The 17,264-nt window shown below is 34.3% G+C and overlaps 1 protein-coding gene across 1 annotated transcript; it reads right to left on the bottom strand.

Moving 5' to 3' along the window:
• Positions 1-7,886: 7,886 nt before the first annotated feature.
• On the bottom strand, positions 7,887-13,066 carry LOC123678579. The gene is made up of 4 exons (XM_045615690.1): positions 12,910-13,066; positions 11,295-11,563; positions 8,449-8,679; positions 7,887-8,395 (listed from the first exon to the last, which is right to left on the bottom strand). The coding sequence occupies exons 1-4, from the start codon at positions 12,914-12,916 to the stop codon at positions 8,054-8,056; spliced, it is 849 nt and encodes a 282-aa protein (XP_045471646.1). The 5' UTR covers positions 12,917-13,066; the 3' UTR covers positions 7,887-8,053.
• Positions 13,067-17,264: the final 4,198 nt, after the last annotated feature.

Below are 17,264 nucleotides of genomic sequence, written 5' to 3'. Positions count from 1 at the left end.
AAGACAAGTAGCTAATGTTACTATATAGCATTTCTTGACAGAAAAATAAAAAACCATAAAGTTGTTTACAATTTTTTTCGAGATTGGTGTAGCAGTAAGAAAACATTAAGACATCGTTTACAGAGAATGTTTTTTTGATATTTTCCAGTGAACTTAGCACTAAATATAAAGCATCATCTCTATGGACTTTCAACTCCTCGCTAAGAAGCACACTCAACATGAATAATGGAATCAATATAGATAATATTAGTTTAGTGTTTTTCAAAATTTCGAGTGCATTTCTTGAACATCAATCAGATAAACTAAGATTGCAAAAATTTTTACTTATTGTTCAAAATTCACATTTAATTGTATCAATAAACAAAACGAGTAATTACAACATATTGTATAGCATTGTTATAGGTAACTATTAAGGTTTATCAACAAAGTCCTTCGTCTGTACTTGTTTCTTAGTATTTATTGTTATAGTCGTTAATGAAGTATAGTATTCAACTTGCTGTAATGGTCATAACTCAGTAACTTCATCTGCGTGAGTTATTACCTACATTACCGCTCGTTGAATAATATACTATGACGAAGTGTTCATTACGTTTGCATATTCTATACAATATTTGTGAAAAACTAAACAAAGAATACCGCACACTTTATAAGAGAATGTGTTCCCCTGACAAATCGGCTGAATTTTTGATATCATCATCATCATCAAACTTATCCCGTCTACTGCTGAACGAAGTGTTGAATTCAGTGAACAAACCCATAAAATTCAAACAGAATCGAACTACTGATATCAGAAATTTTGGGATAAATTTCATGAGTCACTCCGAAACTAATAATCTTAGGATACACAACAAACTACTTCTCTGAAAGACCTGGATGACCTGCATTCACCACTAGGCTATATTCAACTACTCATGTTACACCCTTGTAACTCTAGAATGTCACTATTTAGATGAATACCTAAAGTCGAAATATTAAGAAAGAATGTGTATTTAGTTGTTCGACCCAGAACTCATCGCGTGAAGTGTTTGTCTTGACAGTTCACACTAAATTCATTCACCAATCGATACATCGATTTTTTTGAGATAGAGCGATACAAAAAATATCAACGTTTGATACAAGAGCACAGTTAAAAACCTCAGCAAAACTCTGTCTCCTGCAGTGACTGGTTTGTGTATTTGTTTTGAGAATAACCTGACATATTTATATTGAAGGGCTTCCTGTTCATCCAAACAAAATCTTCTCCATAATTTCTCTTCACCAACGGTTGACGACCCTATACTTAAATCTGAAAACAAAAAAGAAAGTAGGTAAGCGACCCATTTTAAAAAGGAATCTGAAACTGAATGAATAGCTTGGAAACCACTATGAAATTCATAAATTGGTAAAGTATTCCCTAAGTGGTCAATGGTTTCTTTTACACCACACAAATATAGTGGGCTATCAATAGAATGCCATTTGAAGAGTATACTAATGCAACGATCAGTCCTAAGTCGATTTAGAATACACCAAATTTTCCTAGGAAGATTGAAACCTAGAACTTTCTCTCAAGGATCAACGATTAGACTTTTGTTGGACACATTACAAGAACTCCAATTCAAATGCTAAATTTCGTTGTCGCTTTCACTAGATTGAAGGTAGGTATTAATCCATAAAGGTTTGCGGGACTTTAATCTAGCAGTTCTAGTAAACAGGTGAGATACAATTTGAAATATGTTCTGGTAGAAAAGAAATTTTTCCTAAGATTACTTGACTGAGATCTATCTAAGAATATGAGGCGGAAGTATATGAAATCGCACTGTGAAGGCGTAGATGTTCCACCGATAATTCTCATAGAAATTTCAAGCTGTGCATCAATTTTATGAACACGAATATCTACTTTTGAACCAAACAGAACAACAATATTCAGCAGCAGAAAAAACCAAGGCCAAAGCTGCCGTACGAAGGGTGCTGGCACCAGCACCCCCATGAAGAACCAGTTACTTTTTGAAGGATATAATTCCTCGAATAATTAAAGTAATAATAATTAAAATCGATGCTGATATGGGTGTCCAATTAATGAGACAATCCAGCATATCACGGGAGGATGACAAATGTTTGCAGAAAATGAATATAAAGAGAGACACGATGCAGAAGGAAAGATACTACACCAAGAATTGGCAACCAAATTCAAACTAATTCATTCTGAAAAAGTGCCATACTACAAGTACCAACCGGAGACCATCTTGGAAAACGAATGCTCTTAACTGTACTGGGATCGTACAGTTTTGACTGATAAAACAGTCCCTCAGAACAGGTCAGATATACTGCTAGTCGATGAACATCAAAAGACAACAATACTCATCGACATAGCAATGAAAAATAACAACAACATGCGTCAAAAGGAGGTCTAAAAATTTCAAAATATGGGGACCTCGAAATTCAGATAAAGCAGCAATGAGGAATGATATCAACGAGAACTATTCCAATTATCATTTCAACAACTGGAATAGTACCCAAAAATCTCAAAAGGAATATCAAGCAATTAGGACTTAGTGAGTATATTTGTAATATAATGCAAAAAGCTGTTCTTTTAGGTACTTCAAGGACGGTGAGAAAATTCCTAGGAAGCGACGCATAGGTCCAAGGATCGCGTGTAAGAGTACCAGCTCGATGAGAACCAGGGACCACAAGGACCGGACACGACCGAGCTCTACCCTTCTGATATTTTAAATATCTGAGATTTAGTGAATGTTCCTCTTAGCGGAGAGTGGGAAAGCCGACGGCGAGGAGATTTTTCTGTCCTACGCGTATAGGCTCAAGTCGGGAATATAATAATAATTAATTGATATTGTTATTCTGGGCAGACGTGATGAGATTAGCAATCCTTCATGAATTGAAGTTGATCGTTCCTTATTATAGAATGAGAATACAATTGTAAAAATACCTACCAAGCTATGAATTCTTCTCAATTCAAATGTAATAATTTTCAGGAAAAACAGGATCTTTCGGCCCGTGAGTCCGAACTCAGGCAGCATAACATTTCCGTTCTTCCTACATCGAACGAAAAATGAGTCCCTCATTTCGTATCATACATCAAAACTGCAAAAAGTGAAACGAATGTCTCGAAATATATCCCGATGTTGGACAAAGGAAAAGTTCTTGTTGAGAAGCATTGTATCATGCTTAGTTGAAATTCAAGACTGATGTAGCTTTTTTCACATGGAAAGTTTCCGAGCTAACGTCCTGAATCCTGAGTTTCAACGGTCATCTCTCCGAAAGTTTTTTACTATAATCTTGACGTTATCTGCCTACAACAAACTTATATATTTTTCCACGTCCGTAGAACCCAATTTCCCAACTGACCAAGGAACAGAGGCGCGCGGAGATTTTTAGAGAGGGATTAGAAAATCCTCGCAAGTGGGACTCCCTCTAGCGGATTTTTCACACTTAGAATGAACACTAACTAATTGCTAAAATAATTTCATTTACGTTTTAGAGGGACTATATTCTTCAATAAAATAAAAGTCTATCAAAGCGCAGAAAAATGTTGCGATATTGCAGGTCATTTTCATAAGTGTAGCGGTCCTCATTAAAATAATTGACTTCGATAGTAAAACATTCTCCTTGTTGATACTGATTATACTATTGAACGGGAAATAGACGTACACTTTTGCTATTAACATATCCAATTGGTGGTGTAATTATATCGTGCCACACTCTATGTTCACTAACTTTCCTATTTCATCTGTCTATCATGACATAATCAATGTGGTAGTATGATAGCCAAACTGACATATAAGATCATACGGTTTCTGAGATTTAGACATATGATTTATTGCTTCCTAAGAGTCAGAGAACGATACAGTTCTCTGACTCTTAGGAAGCAATAAATCATATGTCTAAATCTCAGAAACCGTATGATCTTATATGTCAGTTTGGCTATCATACTACCACATTGATTATGTCACTCTTGTTATATCACTATACGAATAGAAATCCAACTACTGTTATGGGATGTTGTCAAGCATGGTTTGATAATGTCCAAAATCGAAGAAGAGTAGGCACAGGACGTCGAAGAGGCACAAATCAAGTTCAAGATCGACGTCTAAGACTTATGGTCATTAAAGACCGATTTGCGACTACTCGATCCTTGACTGATGATTGGTTAAGAGAACAAGGCCATCATGTAACTGTCCGAACGGTTTACCGCCGGATAAGGTCTTTTGAACTGCATCATTATCAAACCCATCTTGTGTTACCTCTGACGGTTGAGCATCGCCGGCAACGATTACATTGGTGCACAGAACATCAATAGTGGAATGTGGAATGGCATCTTGTCTGATAAATTCAAATAAAAAAGGGTCAGACGACGTCGGGGAGAAAAACGTGAACCTCATGTTGAGCGTCATGTAGACCGGACAGTAGGCGTTATGGTATGGGGTGCTATTGCACATGCAAGTAGGTCACCTTTAGTCTTTATTCGAGGTAACATGACAGCGCTGCATTACCTTCAAGAAAAAGTGGAGACATTTATTCTCCCTTAACTTAACCGGCTCGAGAATCCAATATTTCACCAAGATGATGCCTGACCTCATGTTGCCAGATAAACTTTTTAGAAGTGACCCATTTGAATCTTTTGCCATAGCCGCCCAGATGTCCTGAACTTTCGCCCATAGAGCATGTTTGGGACATCATGGGTAGAAGGCTTGGAAATTTACTCCAGTCCCCACGGACTCAATTGAACAATATTCAACGTTTTCAAATAATACCTGGAATTTGCATAATGGACAAAATCCGTCTTCAAAGAATTTTATGACCCTTTCTTGGTTTTTCCAAGCAATTCTTCAACTAGAAAAGGGTTGTAGATACCTTTTCATATTTCAGGGGTTCACCAAAACCAGTAAAACTATGAAAGTGTTCCACGAAAAAAAAAAAGTTTGGGAACAACTAGAACAACTTTCGGCTTGTGTAGCTCCATTTGAAATTGGAAGCGTGAATCGATAAATACATCGCAGTTGATGGTCACCATTTTGGACAGTTAAGTGAAATTTATACCTATTAAATTTCTTTGTATAATTGTTAATTTAATTATCTTCGCTAGTAGCCGTTTTTCAGAGTTAAAACAGTCCAGTCTGATAATAACATTATCAATAACAACGCTGAATGAAGAAGGAATCCGCTAAAGACATACCTTGGAAGCGGCTCACATTTTTCATCAAAAATAATCTCACATATGAAGAAATGATGATAAGTAACACAAAAAACTAACCAAGTGAACTTACACAATAGAAACAAATGAATAATTTATACCCTGCAATAAAGACACAAAAAAATGAAAATAAATAGTAGAAAGTAAGTAGTATGTATGCTGCAATAAAGACACCATAGAAATGAAAAGTATACAACAAGGCGTGAAATGGTATCTACAATATCATATAAAAACAAATAAAAGAAACAAAACACGCGTTTGTACAATACTACCAAGCGTAGAGGGCAAGATTCAAAATTCAATACGCTTTGAACTACCATAATCAAGAATACAAGATAAGGTCCCTACAAGTGTTGAAGCACCTGCTTTGAGACCTTAAAAGACATAAAAACACAACAATTCAACAGGGATGATTCTTTTTTGAGATTTGTGACTGATTGAACTGGAAGAATTTACCCAGTAGAGTCGAAATATACATTAATAAGTTTCAACATATAGAAAGTGTTGAGAAGTTTAAATTTTTATCCTTGAATATATCAGTGAAAAAAAAAAGAAAAAAGAACCAAAGCACATCAATCAGAATATTAAAATCATGTTGTTGAATTCATCAGCCAAAAAAAAATAAACCAAAGCACATCCATCAATCAGAATCATATTGTTGATAAAAAGATACCATATCATATTTAAGGTAGAGTTCTCCTTCTACGCCACTGTCGGGATTTCCAGCTAAGCTGTGATGGTGCTGGACCTATATCCCCAGAAAAAACTACGGATCAGATAAATTCGTGCTGTCCTCTTCGCAATTAAGGTCGAGAATTGTGGTGAATCGTTCCGGGTTGGAAGAAAAACTTGGCAATTACCCATTTCGAGATGCTATGTGAGATTCTATTGGATTCTGTAAAAGGGGCAATTAAAGACGAATTTGGATTATCGATGAGAAAAAAAAACAATTTCCTCGGTGTTACCCGAAATGATTCTTTTTGTCGAATAAGGCCGTTGATAAGGAAACCTGAATCGAGTTCTTTTCCGATCCCATTTCCAATATTTTTACAGTTTCGATATCAGCAGACCGAATACAGCACATTTTTTGAGTAATCATTCTCCGGCAGATCGCTTGATAACGATATCTGTTATTTTCCAATTTTGACACAGGAATAATCTCACTGATAACTGATAACTCTCGAAAGGAAAGATTTCATTTTCTTTCTCAACCCGTAGGGGCAGGAAACTTCTTCTTTAAGTACCTATTCAATCGAAGAATGGTAATCATATTGGCTATTATAATTTTGTTGGTAACGTAGCAGCTCGAAATAATTCAGCTGGACCCTTCTCAATCCAGTTTCTCAGGTACCGCAACCATGATATCTTCTTCTTGCGGGTCCTCTTCTACTTAGTACTTACCCTTGAATTATATTCTGCAGTAGGGAGTATCTTTCTTTATTTCTCATAATATGCCTCAGGTATTCGAGCTTTCTTTTCTTAACTGTATAAATGATTTCCAGGTTTTTTCTCATTCTCTCTAACATGTCTTCTTCATTTGAGTGAGCTATCCGAGGTTTCCTGAGCATTCTTCTATATACATTTAGTCAAACCACTGAATGGGTAAAAGCATTCCATTTGTTATTTCACAATCCATATACATAGATGTATTCCAATAAAAAAATTTTTTTTGGGGTATATGGAATAGGGGGTGAGAAATATGAAATTAAAAAGCGCATAGCTTATTTTGCTTTTGAGAATCTATATCGACGGGTGCGATGAGTATTATGGACTTACCAGATTATAAATTCCAAGCTTCATGCGAAATTTAATAATAAGGGCGTTCATTCATTCCCTCACAAAAACTAGGGGATTCCCTGGTGATTTTGGATAGAAATACTTGGGGAGCTATTGACCTAAATTTCCTTTAATATATATCAAGGTGTTGATTGATACAATGATTGGTTCGATTAATTTGAAGCTTAAATAATAGAGACTCGGTTAATCGGAGGTTCAAGTATACCAATCATGTTTCAGTTTTGACTATCCTTAGTAAAGAAGTCTTTTTATAAGAAATGATAGCTGTCATACATGAATGCACTCTTTATGAAACCATTATTTTTTTTCACCTGCTGTTGAATTATGTCTCGCAACATATCTTTGTAGAGTAGAAAATAATTCTAATTCAGATTAAACATTTTATTCTTCTTGCTCAAATATGGTGACAATTATATTTGATTAAATTTTTTTCAAAAGTACTTTCAGCTAATAATTTTGATACTTATTTAGTGGAGAATAGTTTATTCAATTTACAGGCTGTTTTGTGGAAATTTATTATTTATGTATTTTCGTTAGTATCATCTTTATCCGATGAAATTGTATGTTTAGGCAAATGAATACGAATATATCAAAAAAGAGATATATTCAAAATTGAATGTTTCACACAATAATTGGATATTTATATGTAAGAACTAAGTTCCAATTCGATTCAGTGGATTCAGATCTCAAACGTTTCCTGAAAATTTCAAGTCTATATGTATCTTTTTATTTGAATAGTTGTCACAATTGAATTTTCTCATTAGTGGAGCCAACGTTTGAATTCAGTTTCAGTTCAAAATTCGAAAATTACTGACATTGAACGGTCGCGCAAAAATTTCAAAGGCATAATACTGATACACCTACTTCACTATTCGTGCTTTATTCAGTTGAAATAAGGAGAGAGTTGTAGAGATATTATATTAGACGCCAACAGACAAGTATTAAGGTAAATTTCAAATTAGTTTTAACATCACTAAGATAAAATATAACAAAATGAAAAACAAAGCAACGCAAATTATCCAAAAAGCTGAAAAACATATCGCTTCCAACACGTTGCTGAAAAACATGTTACCAGCAAAGACCTTTGCGAGTGGATTTCTTCTTTTCGCTTGCACTACCTCTATTGCAACGGTATTCACTTCTGGACCTCTGACAAATTACAGCTTCCCTACATCTTCGATGCCTACCACAGGATCCACAAGTTTCGACTGACTTCTCAACGGAATTACAACTCGGTTGGCATACAGTTTGTTGTATGCATGAATCATCATTGACCACTTGAGGTACGTATCTTACACGAGGCTGGACAATTACTTTCGGTACCATCCTCGTGCTGTGAACATATTGACAGCTCTGACCAGCACACTGGCAATGACCATTACCATGACCATGGTGTGAGTGGTGATGATCCTGAATTAACAAAAAGTTAAAAAAAAAATCTACAGTTTGAACTATTAACTCACTCCGGAGTCTCTTTTGATGCTTGTTGAAGAGGCTTTGCAAGTACTCTTGACATTTGAAGCGGATATTTTGGTTTCATTGCAGGAGGATGACTTTGTGTTTGTTGGAGAATTCGATGCTTCACAGTCATTTCTGGATGGGTGGCAAATGTTTCTGCAGCGACAATGGTTTCTTCTAGAATGGCAGTGATTTCTGTGTAAACCACTATCCATCATTGCTTCAGAGATGAGTACCTGATCCAAATTAATAATAATAAAAAAAAACTTTATTTAGCAATCGGCTACTGAAAACAATACAAATGTTATCCACTAACTTAATTGAATTCTTCATTAATATAACTCATTAAACATCATTAGCAAATTTTAGGTTTTCACTCAGATATTCAGGTAACATTTCATTCCTTGCCTTGAATATTAAATCTTATGTTTTATAAATAATTCTCTGATTGACACTCATCAATTCCGAAAAATTTAACATATTTCTTATGGGTGTTCTTCTATTACATTTCAGAACTGATATTAGTTGCTCTGATATAATTATATATATATATATATATATATATATATATATATATATATATATATATATATATATATATATATATATATATATATAATAAATATAATTATAATCTGATATTAATTGATCTGGACATTCCATCCAAAAGGATTAATAACACTCCATCTGATCGAAAAAATCTCAGGAGTGAATGGAACGATGAAACGAGATCAAAATTCATTCATTTCAAAATGCATTGCATCGCGACCTAACGTTTCTCAAATCGAAATGTGAAAAAACTATAAATAACGTGTACTTCATTGATATTCATTTAATGCTGAATGCTTGACCGGAAAATATAAAAGAAAATATTGATTATGTTCACAAATGCCTTGATATACCAAAGACTACTGAGTGAATCGCTAGATTTTAGAGATTCCCAGAATTCTTGAGAAAAAGTTGATTTAAAGTCTTAACTTGGCTGGAGTAAGAAGTGGTTTTGGTTTAAATTGATGGAGAGAGGCAATATAAACTCCCATTATTCGAAAGTCTTCTTTCGCTTCACCACTTAAAGTATTATTGAATATTAAGTACTCATTATAAGTACAATACGTTACAAGAAATAGAGATAGATTCAACCTGGAGAAGAGAATAAAAACAAACTATGGAAGAAGTTGCCTATGTAGAACTTTACAACAAACCTCCTCGAGCTATCAAATCTTCCACATCACTAAAAACATTTCGATAAACATAAGGAAAACATCTGGTTGAGTGATTTTTTTTAATACTGCCAATTACCTCTTTTTTGTTCAGTACGATTTTTTTGGAAATATTTCGTGGTATGAACCTTCTCATAATGAACACAACAAAAAAATAATCATCCATTTTGGTGTAGTCGTTTGAACCTACATACTCAATATCCATGTATCCTCTTTCATATATACTAACTGACAAAGATACTGCAAATTCCAGAAGGAGCTGTTTAAATTTAATTTTTTTTTTTTTGTAAAACATAGGAAGTGTAGCAAGGAGTAAATGATTGAATTCGGAGAAAAAAATCGTGAAGGTTTTTTCATTAAACCAATTTTGTTACTTGAATATTGTAGTCGTTTTTTGCAAGTTCTTGAATTTTACAACAAACCAGCTGTTCTAGGATATCCAAAATCGATGTTAATTTGTTGTTAAAATGCCTAGAGTACGTGTACGCTGAATTTATCGGAGCTAAGTGAATTTCAAAGACGTCGAATTATTGGTCTTCGGAAGTTGCAGTTGTCATTTCAAGAAATTCCTAACCGTACGAACAGAAATCCAACTACTGTTATGAGATGTAATCAAGCGTGGTTTGATAATGCCCAAAATCGAAGAAGAGTAGTCACCGGACGTCGAAGGGGCACAAATCAAGTTCAAGATCGATGTCTAAGACTTATGGCCATTAGATACCGATTTGCGGCAACTCGATCTTTGACTGATGAGTGGTTAGAACAAGGCCATCCTGTAACTGTCCGAACGGTTTACCGCTGGATAAGGACTGTAGCATTATCGATCCTAACTTGTGTTACCTCTGACGGATGAGCATCGCTGTCAACGATTACAGTGGTGCCGAGAACGTCAACATTGGAATGTGAAATGATATAAGGTCGTCTTTTATGATGAATCTCGATTCTCCTTGGGTGCACATGATGACCGAAGAAGAGTTAGACGACGTCGTGGAGAAAGTTGGAACCTCAGTTTTATGTTGAGCGTCATGTACACCGGAAAGTAGGCGTTATGGTATGGAGTGCTATTGCATATGCAAGTACGTCACCTTTAGTTTTTATTCGAGGTACATAACAGCGCTGCGTTACCTTCAAGAAATAGTGGAGCCATATGTTCTCCCTTAACCGGCTCGAGAATCCAATATTTCAGCAAAATAATGCCCGACCTCATGTCGCCAGAGGTAGTTTAAACTTTATCAAAGCGACTCATGTGGATCTTTTGCCATGGCCACCCAGATCCCCCGATCTTCCGCCCATAGAGCATGAAATGGACATCATGGTACAATAAGTACAGGTAGCTTGGGATAGTATACCTCAAGAAGAAATAGACCATCTCATTGCATCAATGCCGAGATATAGATTATCGCGGTGGACAAACACATTATTAAAAAATCTATAAAAAAAATTGTGAAACCTTCGTTTTTTTCTCCAAATTTCAATCATTTACTGGTGTACTATCTACGTTTTACAAAAAAAAAAATTCAATATATCAACAGCTCCTTCTGGGTGTTTTAGTTTCTTCGACAGTTAGAATATATAGATTTACCTATACTTAAAAAACTCTATACGACGAAAATATGTCACTAAGTTCTCACCTGTTCGGAACTAGGTACGCCACATCCACTGTCAATAATGTCACATTGTGTTTCGCCTGAAACAACTTCAACACCATCTTCAACGTTGTACCAATTATCTCCATACCCTATGTTGTTCCCACAATTGTTGCCTTCAATCCAAAGAGAACTCTCTGGAACCTGAAAGTTCTTGCAGTCTTTCCAACCATGTTCTTTTGGTATTGGATAACAATCTTGTTGAACCTGAATAGTTTTGCAGTCTTGCCAATTATCTGCTGGAAGAGCACAAGCTGAAACATAAGCAGAGAATAATAATAGTTTATTCATGCTAATACATACTAAAAATTCTTACATACGTCAATCACAGACCAAAAAGAAAATAATATACAAAATTATCTCTCCTGAAAATCATAAAATCACATGAAAGTATTCATATAACATTTTCGCAGTAAATAGTTGTTCAATAAAACTCTAAACTTTTTTAGGGAAGTCATCTTCACAGCGGTTGGCAGCCAATTGTGAAGTTTTAGCCCCAGTGGCGTACCCAGACATGAGCCTTGGGGGGGGGAGGGGGTGATGTCATGTCCTTTGAATTTACAGACAATTAATGAAATTGATTTTCACCTGTCGGAGTGTCAGCTGTTGTATTCAAACGCGAAAAACTTTAAGATTCGCCTGCATCAATTTTCCTTATTTTGAAGGAGTTTTCTAAAAGAGCTCACACATAACAAGACCTTGATTAGTTTTTGAAATCATAAAACACACATTGAAAGATAAACACGGAATATATGTTATATATACCCCTTATTCCCCCCTTGCGTACGACACTGTTTGACCCGTAATTTGTTACCCCACACTTCATATTTTGTTCGATAAAAATCGGTTTGAATGTGCCTTCTTTGACGTGTACTATGATCATGCACATCTTGGTTTGTCTGATATTCATAAAATATGTTTTTTTTTTCAAACATATTTCGAATTCTGAAATAATTCACAATTACGCATTGAATTCGTGAATTATGTGTGACGAAATCAATTTAACACCACTAGAATCGAGAGAAATTGCGAATAACGTTGAGAATCATCCAAATTATATTTTATTGACATTTGTTGAAATTTGATAGGATCGGCAGTTAGTATAGAATAGACAAATCATTACGATACTGAAATAGAGAATAGTAATTTACGTAACAAGTCCGGAAAATAGGTTTTTTTTGGACGAATAGACAGAATTCCAGGACGAGCGTAAGCGAGTCCTGGAAGTCTGTGAGTCCAAAAAAAAACATTTTCGGGCGTGTTGCGTACAATATTTTTTCGGCAACCATGTAAAATAACACTATCGCTGCTGCTTTCCATATTTTATTGCGATTGCGATCAAAAAACATGCAAATTTTTGACAACTAATTTCATATGAACTGTCAGCCGTTATCTTGGTTGCTATAGATTCTATGATTCTTTTCCGGCCTATTCCGGGAAGTACGTACTTTCCGGACTAGGCCGGAAAATGCTACTTTCTCAGAGAAAAAGCGTCCGGGAAGTGAGCACTTCCCGGACGGTTGCCGAAAATATAATTTTCCTCATATCATATATTGACATGAATAATCAAACAATAATTTTTTTTTGTTTAAATTCTTACCTGCCATGTTTCTTCAATATATTGCACGACAAAGGAAAAACTCAAATGATAATCACAGAGTAAAGCAGAGATTTATATGAAAATCTCTTCACAAAAATTGATTTGTGTTAGCTAATCAGTACATAAATGTGATTCAAATAAAATTCGAGCATTCTACAGTCAGAATATGTTTATCTTTCAGATGTTTATACACCTACATGATATTAGTTATGTAGTAAATATTCTGATGTGAATAATTATTTCCAATAGTCTTCATCATTGAACAAATAGTAACGATTAATTGTTTATGCGGATATGAATACGTAGAAATGCGATTTTATTGGGTTTCCGTATTCCAGAAATTCAATTCAAAACCTACATAATACTTTATGTATTTTTTTTCACAATTTGACAGAATACTTTCTACTTTCACCTACAGGGTGTCCCATAAGTGGCACGTCACGGTGACACCGGAGTTAAATAAATAATCGAAAGTTAAGTCTGTTTTTAATTAATTTACCTTTTTTTTCAATAATATTCCTTTTTCGCTTCCCCTAATCCATCTTTTTCCCTATTGTGACTTTAACAAATAATAACAAAGCCCGGTAATGTCATAGCAAGCGGCAAAATTACCTGATAGCGGGGTTCCTAGTTTCAACTTAGTTAAGTAGGGCATCGGTAAAATGATGAAAATACCTAGTTTTATGGGCATAAGATTCGTGTATTGTACCATTTCTAAATCTGTCTAAAATGCCCAATTTTTTGATGTTACTTGCTCGTTTTGTTTCAAGGATTTTTTTTTCACAGCAGGTGTCCAAAGTCGAAGTTCTCGTTTTGCTAGCAATTGAAATCAAGATTTATCCATTAATTTACGGAAATCCACATAACTTTTTGACAGAATCATACTCATGTCATCTTAAATAACTATTTAAGATTCCATTACATCAAAAAAAAATAAGCTTCGAGAGCTTTCCAGCAGAATTCTGACCCTGACAATGTTAAAAAAGGTGAAAATTCACTAAAAAACGTAATTTGGTAATAACTCGAAAACCATGCAACTTTTACTGGGGTCATGTTAGGCTGGTTAGTTCCCTCTTTAGCTGACCTACCTCCGGTGTCACTGTGACGTGCCACTTATGGGACACCCTGTATATATAGGTACCAAAATCTCCAAGATCAATTATAAATATTGAATATTATTTAGAGTAAGGAAATGAACTCAATCTGATGTAAACTGCAAGAGTTTATGTTTCGCCATTAATATGAACTCCCTATTAACTTATGCCACCGTTCTAAGAAACAATGCCTACTTTCCGAAACCGACATTTAAAAAAAAAGATTTGCGAAATGATGTAGGGCGTTTCTCATAATTTCTGTGAAATCATTCTTATTCTTTCTTTGTAAAAGATTACAACATCGGATCCACTTTTTTCAAAACGGGATAAATAAAAAAAATATTAGTCCTATTTTTGCAATGAAAAGAGAACGGTTCGGTACATGCCGTGCCCTCTATAATACTTAATATAACTAGTTAACGATTTCTGTTTCAGTTCAATGTTTGCTCCGTTAATTTCATAGATGGCGACATTGAAAACATTTCCAGAAATGAGCGTCCCTGCATTCTCAACTTCAATTCTAGATTTCATATTCAGACATTCAGTTAGTACTAAGGTCTATAAATTCCAGTAAACCCAAAGTCAGTGTTCAAAACTACTTCGAGTTAAAATAACAGACAACCCCAAATCATCAAATGTAATTAAATATTTTGTGTGCTTCTTGATTTTCGTGTTCCTGCAAATTTTTAAATTGGCAATCCGCATTTCAAACTCTTATTTAACCAACAAAGTCACTTCCAAATAATCAACAGCAAGGTTATAGATTTCTGCATAACAACATAGCAAAAAGATAGATTTCTTTGTACAATGATATTAGGGTATAAAACTACCGATGAGAGCGCTGCTAACTGTAAACAAACACGGCCGACAGTTGATCTATTAGCATGGTGTATTCAATCATTTACCTAAACAAATTGATTTTACCAGCTTTAAAAATATTAAGATTGATTTTCCCTTTCCAATAATTTGGAATAATAGCTGTTTGCTATGGTTGAAGAATAAGTGAAGAAGATAAGATCTGTTTGGATAAAGCTCTCTCTGTATTCTTCCGTAGAAATTTGAAAAATACTTTTACTCAGATGTTCATGAACATTTGTAGCTTGATGTGGAAGACGTAAGCAAGTTTCTGTATAATTGAGTGTACAAGGTTTCATCTATTCAGTTCGATAGGTGGCATGAATTGTCCTCAATGCAACCCATCATTTATTATTTTTTTTACTTCTTCCATTATGGTTTCGAGGTATGTTTACCAAAATTAGAATATTTCTCGGGAACAGACATTGAATGCTATTAATCATACAAGTATATTATGTATAGCTATTTTTATTGTTATTGATATATATATTTTGAACATGACATAAAAATTCCTATAGTTGAATAAAATTATTATGCAATAATTTTTTTGCCAATACACATCAATAATTCCACCATCACTTTTTCAATAATTTTCACTCTTTGGTCTTGGTTTATTCTTCCAAAATGCATTGTAGCCTTAGATATTTCAATTTTGAATGGGGGCTTTCGAGGTGAGATTGAAGGGGCCCGAAAAAAAAGTTCCCACCAAAGAGCAGACCACTCATACCTATTCAAAAAACTTTTCTTGGTGAGTGTGGAATTGCTGATACCATTTAAAAAAATTTTTTGGAACCGCATCCGCAAATTCTTCTTATTTTATTCTAAGTTCTCAAACAAGATATCTTCTAACATAACAGGTTATGAATTTGTTGAAAGTATTTCAACTGAACAACACTAAAAATGGATTTGTCCAGAAAACGATGAAAACTTTTGGATGTACATGACTTCGATATAAAATATAAATGTCCGACTACAAAGGACTTGAATTAACACACACTTTAATGAAATACCTACTTAGTACATTGGAAATTTAGACTCAAGATAGCGCCTAACTATTAGCATAGTATAAGGAAAGGATAGTAAGCCAGTGTAGTGCTTTTTTCGATTTTGTTGATGTTGAGCGCCATCTAGTTGCACTCACGTTAAGCCTCGAATTTTACTGTCAAAAAATTGGTCCGTAAAGTGGAGCCCTCTGAAAGAATTGGTGTTATTTTAAAGAACTAAAACATTTGAAATAGAGTGGTCAGAAGATTTCTATATTTTGATATTTTTTCTGCTCTACAATAAGAATTTACGCCAGTGGCGTGTATTTGTGATAAACAAGTACAATGCTACAAGTTATCATGAAATCACTAATCAGGTCCAGTCGTCATGAAATGAAAGAAATTGGAGGTACACAAGAAAACGCTCAAAAGATAGAAGTGTCTAACGACAAAAGATGTAATAAACCATAACAGGCACTTTGAAAATTTGCCGCCTGGCATTTCCTTATCATTTTAAGATAAATATAGTTAGTATGTTTCAGGATATACTAAAATACAAATTCAATTTAATGCATCCTCAAACCCCAAAACAATTTTCGTTAAAAAAATTGCATAAAAAAATCATCCAAGTAGACTAGCAGTATCATTCATTATCGCTCATTGTTCCAAATTATCGAGAAAATTAATACCGATCATCCAAAGCGGAGCTAATTTTCGAGACTAATTCTCAATCAAAAACCTCATTTTGGAAATCCATAAATAATTTTCATTACATGACAACGTTCAAAATACAATTATAGATCCTTATGTAGACGCAGTAATCCTACGCTGGGACACAGCAATACAATCTAAATGCCATAAATAAATTCATTCTCATTACAGGTATACAGATACAAAAAGAATGATCGAGCGAATTTTGAGAACATTAAATCCTCCAAGAATACACTTCGTCCTCAATTCTATGAATGATTCAAAACACTTTGTTTTTCTGATTCAGTTTAGTTAGAGGAGGATGTGTGTACATTTCAAGACCCCAGGTTTAAAAGAATAGAAAGATTCGTCGGTTCTCAATTCAGAATAAAAAAATTTTTGACCACTGAAATAGAGAAATGTCTAAAAATCACAATGCATAAGGAACAGAAAAGCAAGATTTCGAATGAAAAAACTTTGCCAACGATTTAAAAGACGGCATTACATTTCGAATGTGGAATCTTATATTATTATTTTTAGAACTCTTTATTGCTAAATTCATATGTTTGAATCTTATATTCAATTTTTATATTTTTTTCATTGATAATATCCCAATTCTATTCATATTTCTTCGGATGAAACCACTTTCTACTATTATATGAATAATTTTAATTCAATTGTATCTATCAATTTGTTTTAATTATTCCTGAATAGATAGTCAAGTGATCATTCA

Source organism: Harmonia axyridis, chromosome 4, assembly GCF_914767665.1.
Source record: "Harmonia axyridis chromosome 4, icHarAxyr1.1, whole genome shotgun sequence".
Taxonomy (NCBI): Eukaryota; Metazoa; Arthropoda; class Insecta; order Coleoptera; family Coccinellidae; genus Harmonia; species Harmonia axyridis.
This window is presented reverse-complemented; position numbering and strand designations above follow the sequence as displayed.

Coding starts and splice junctions, on each gene's coding strand:
- LOC123678579 (XM_045615690.1), bottom strand. Junction 8,680..11,294: donor GCGTACCTAGTTCCGAACAG/GTGAGAACTTAG, acceptor AATTTGGATCAG/GTACTCATCTCTGAAGCAAT. Junction 8,396..8,448: donor GCATCAAAAGAGACTCCGGA/GTGAGTTAATAG, acceptor TTGTTAATTCAG/GATCATCACCACTCACACCA.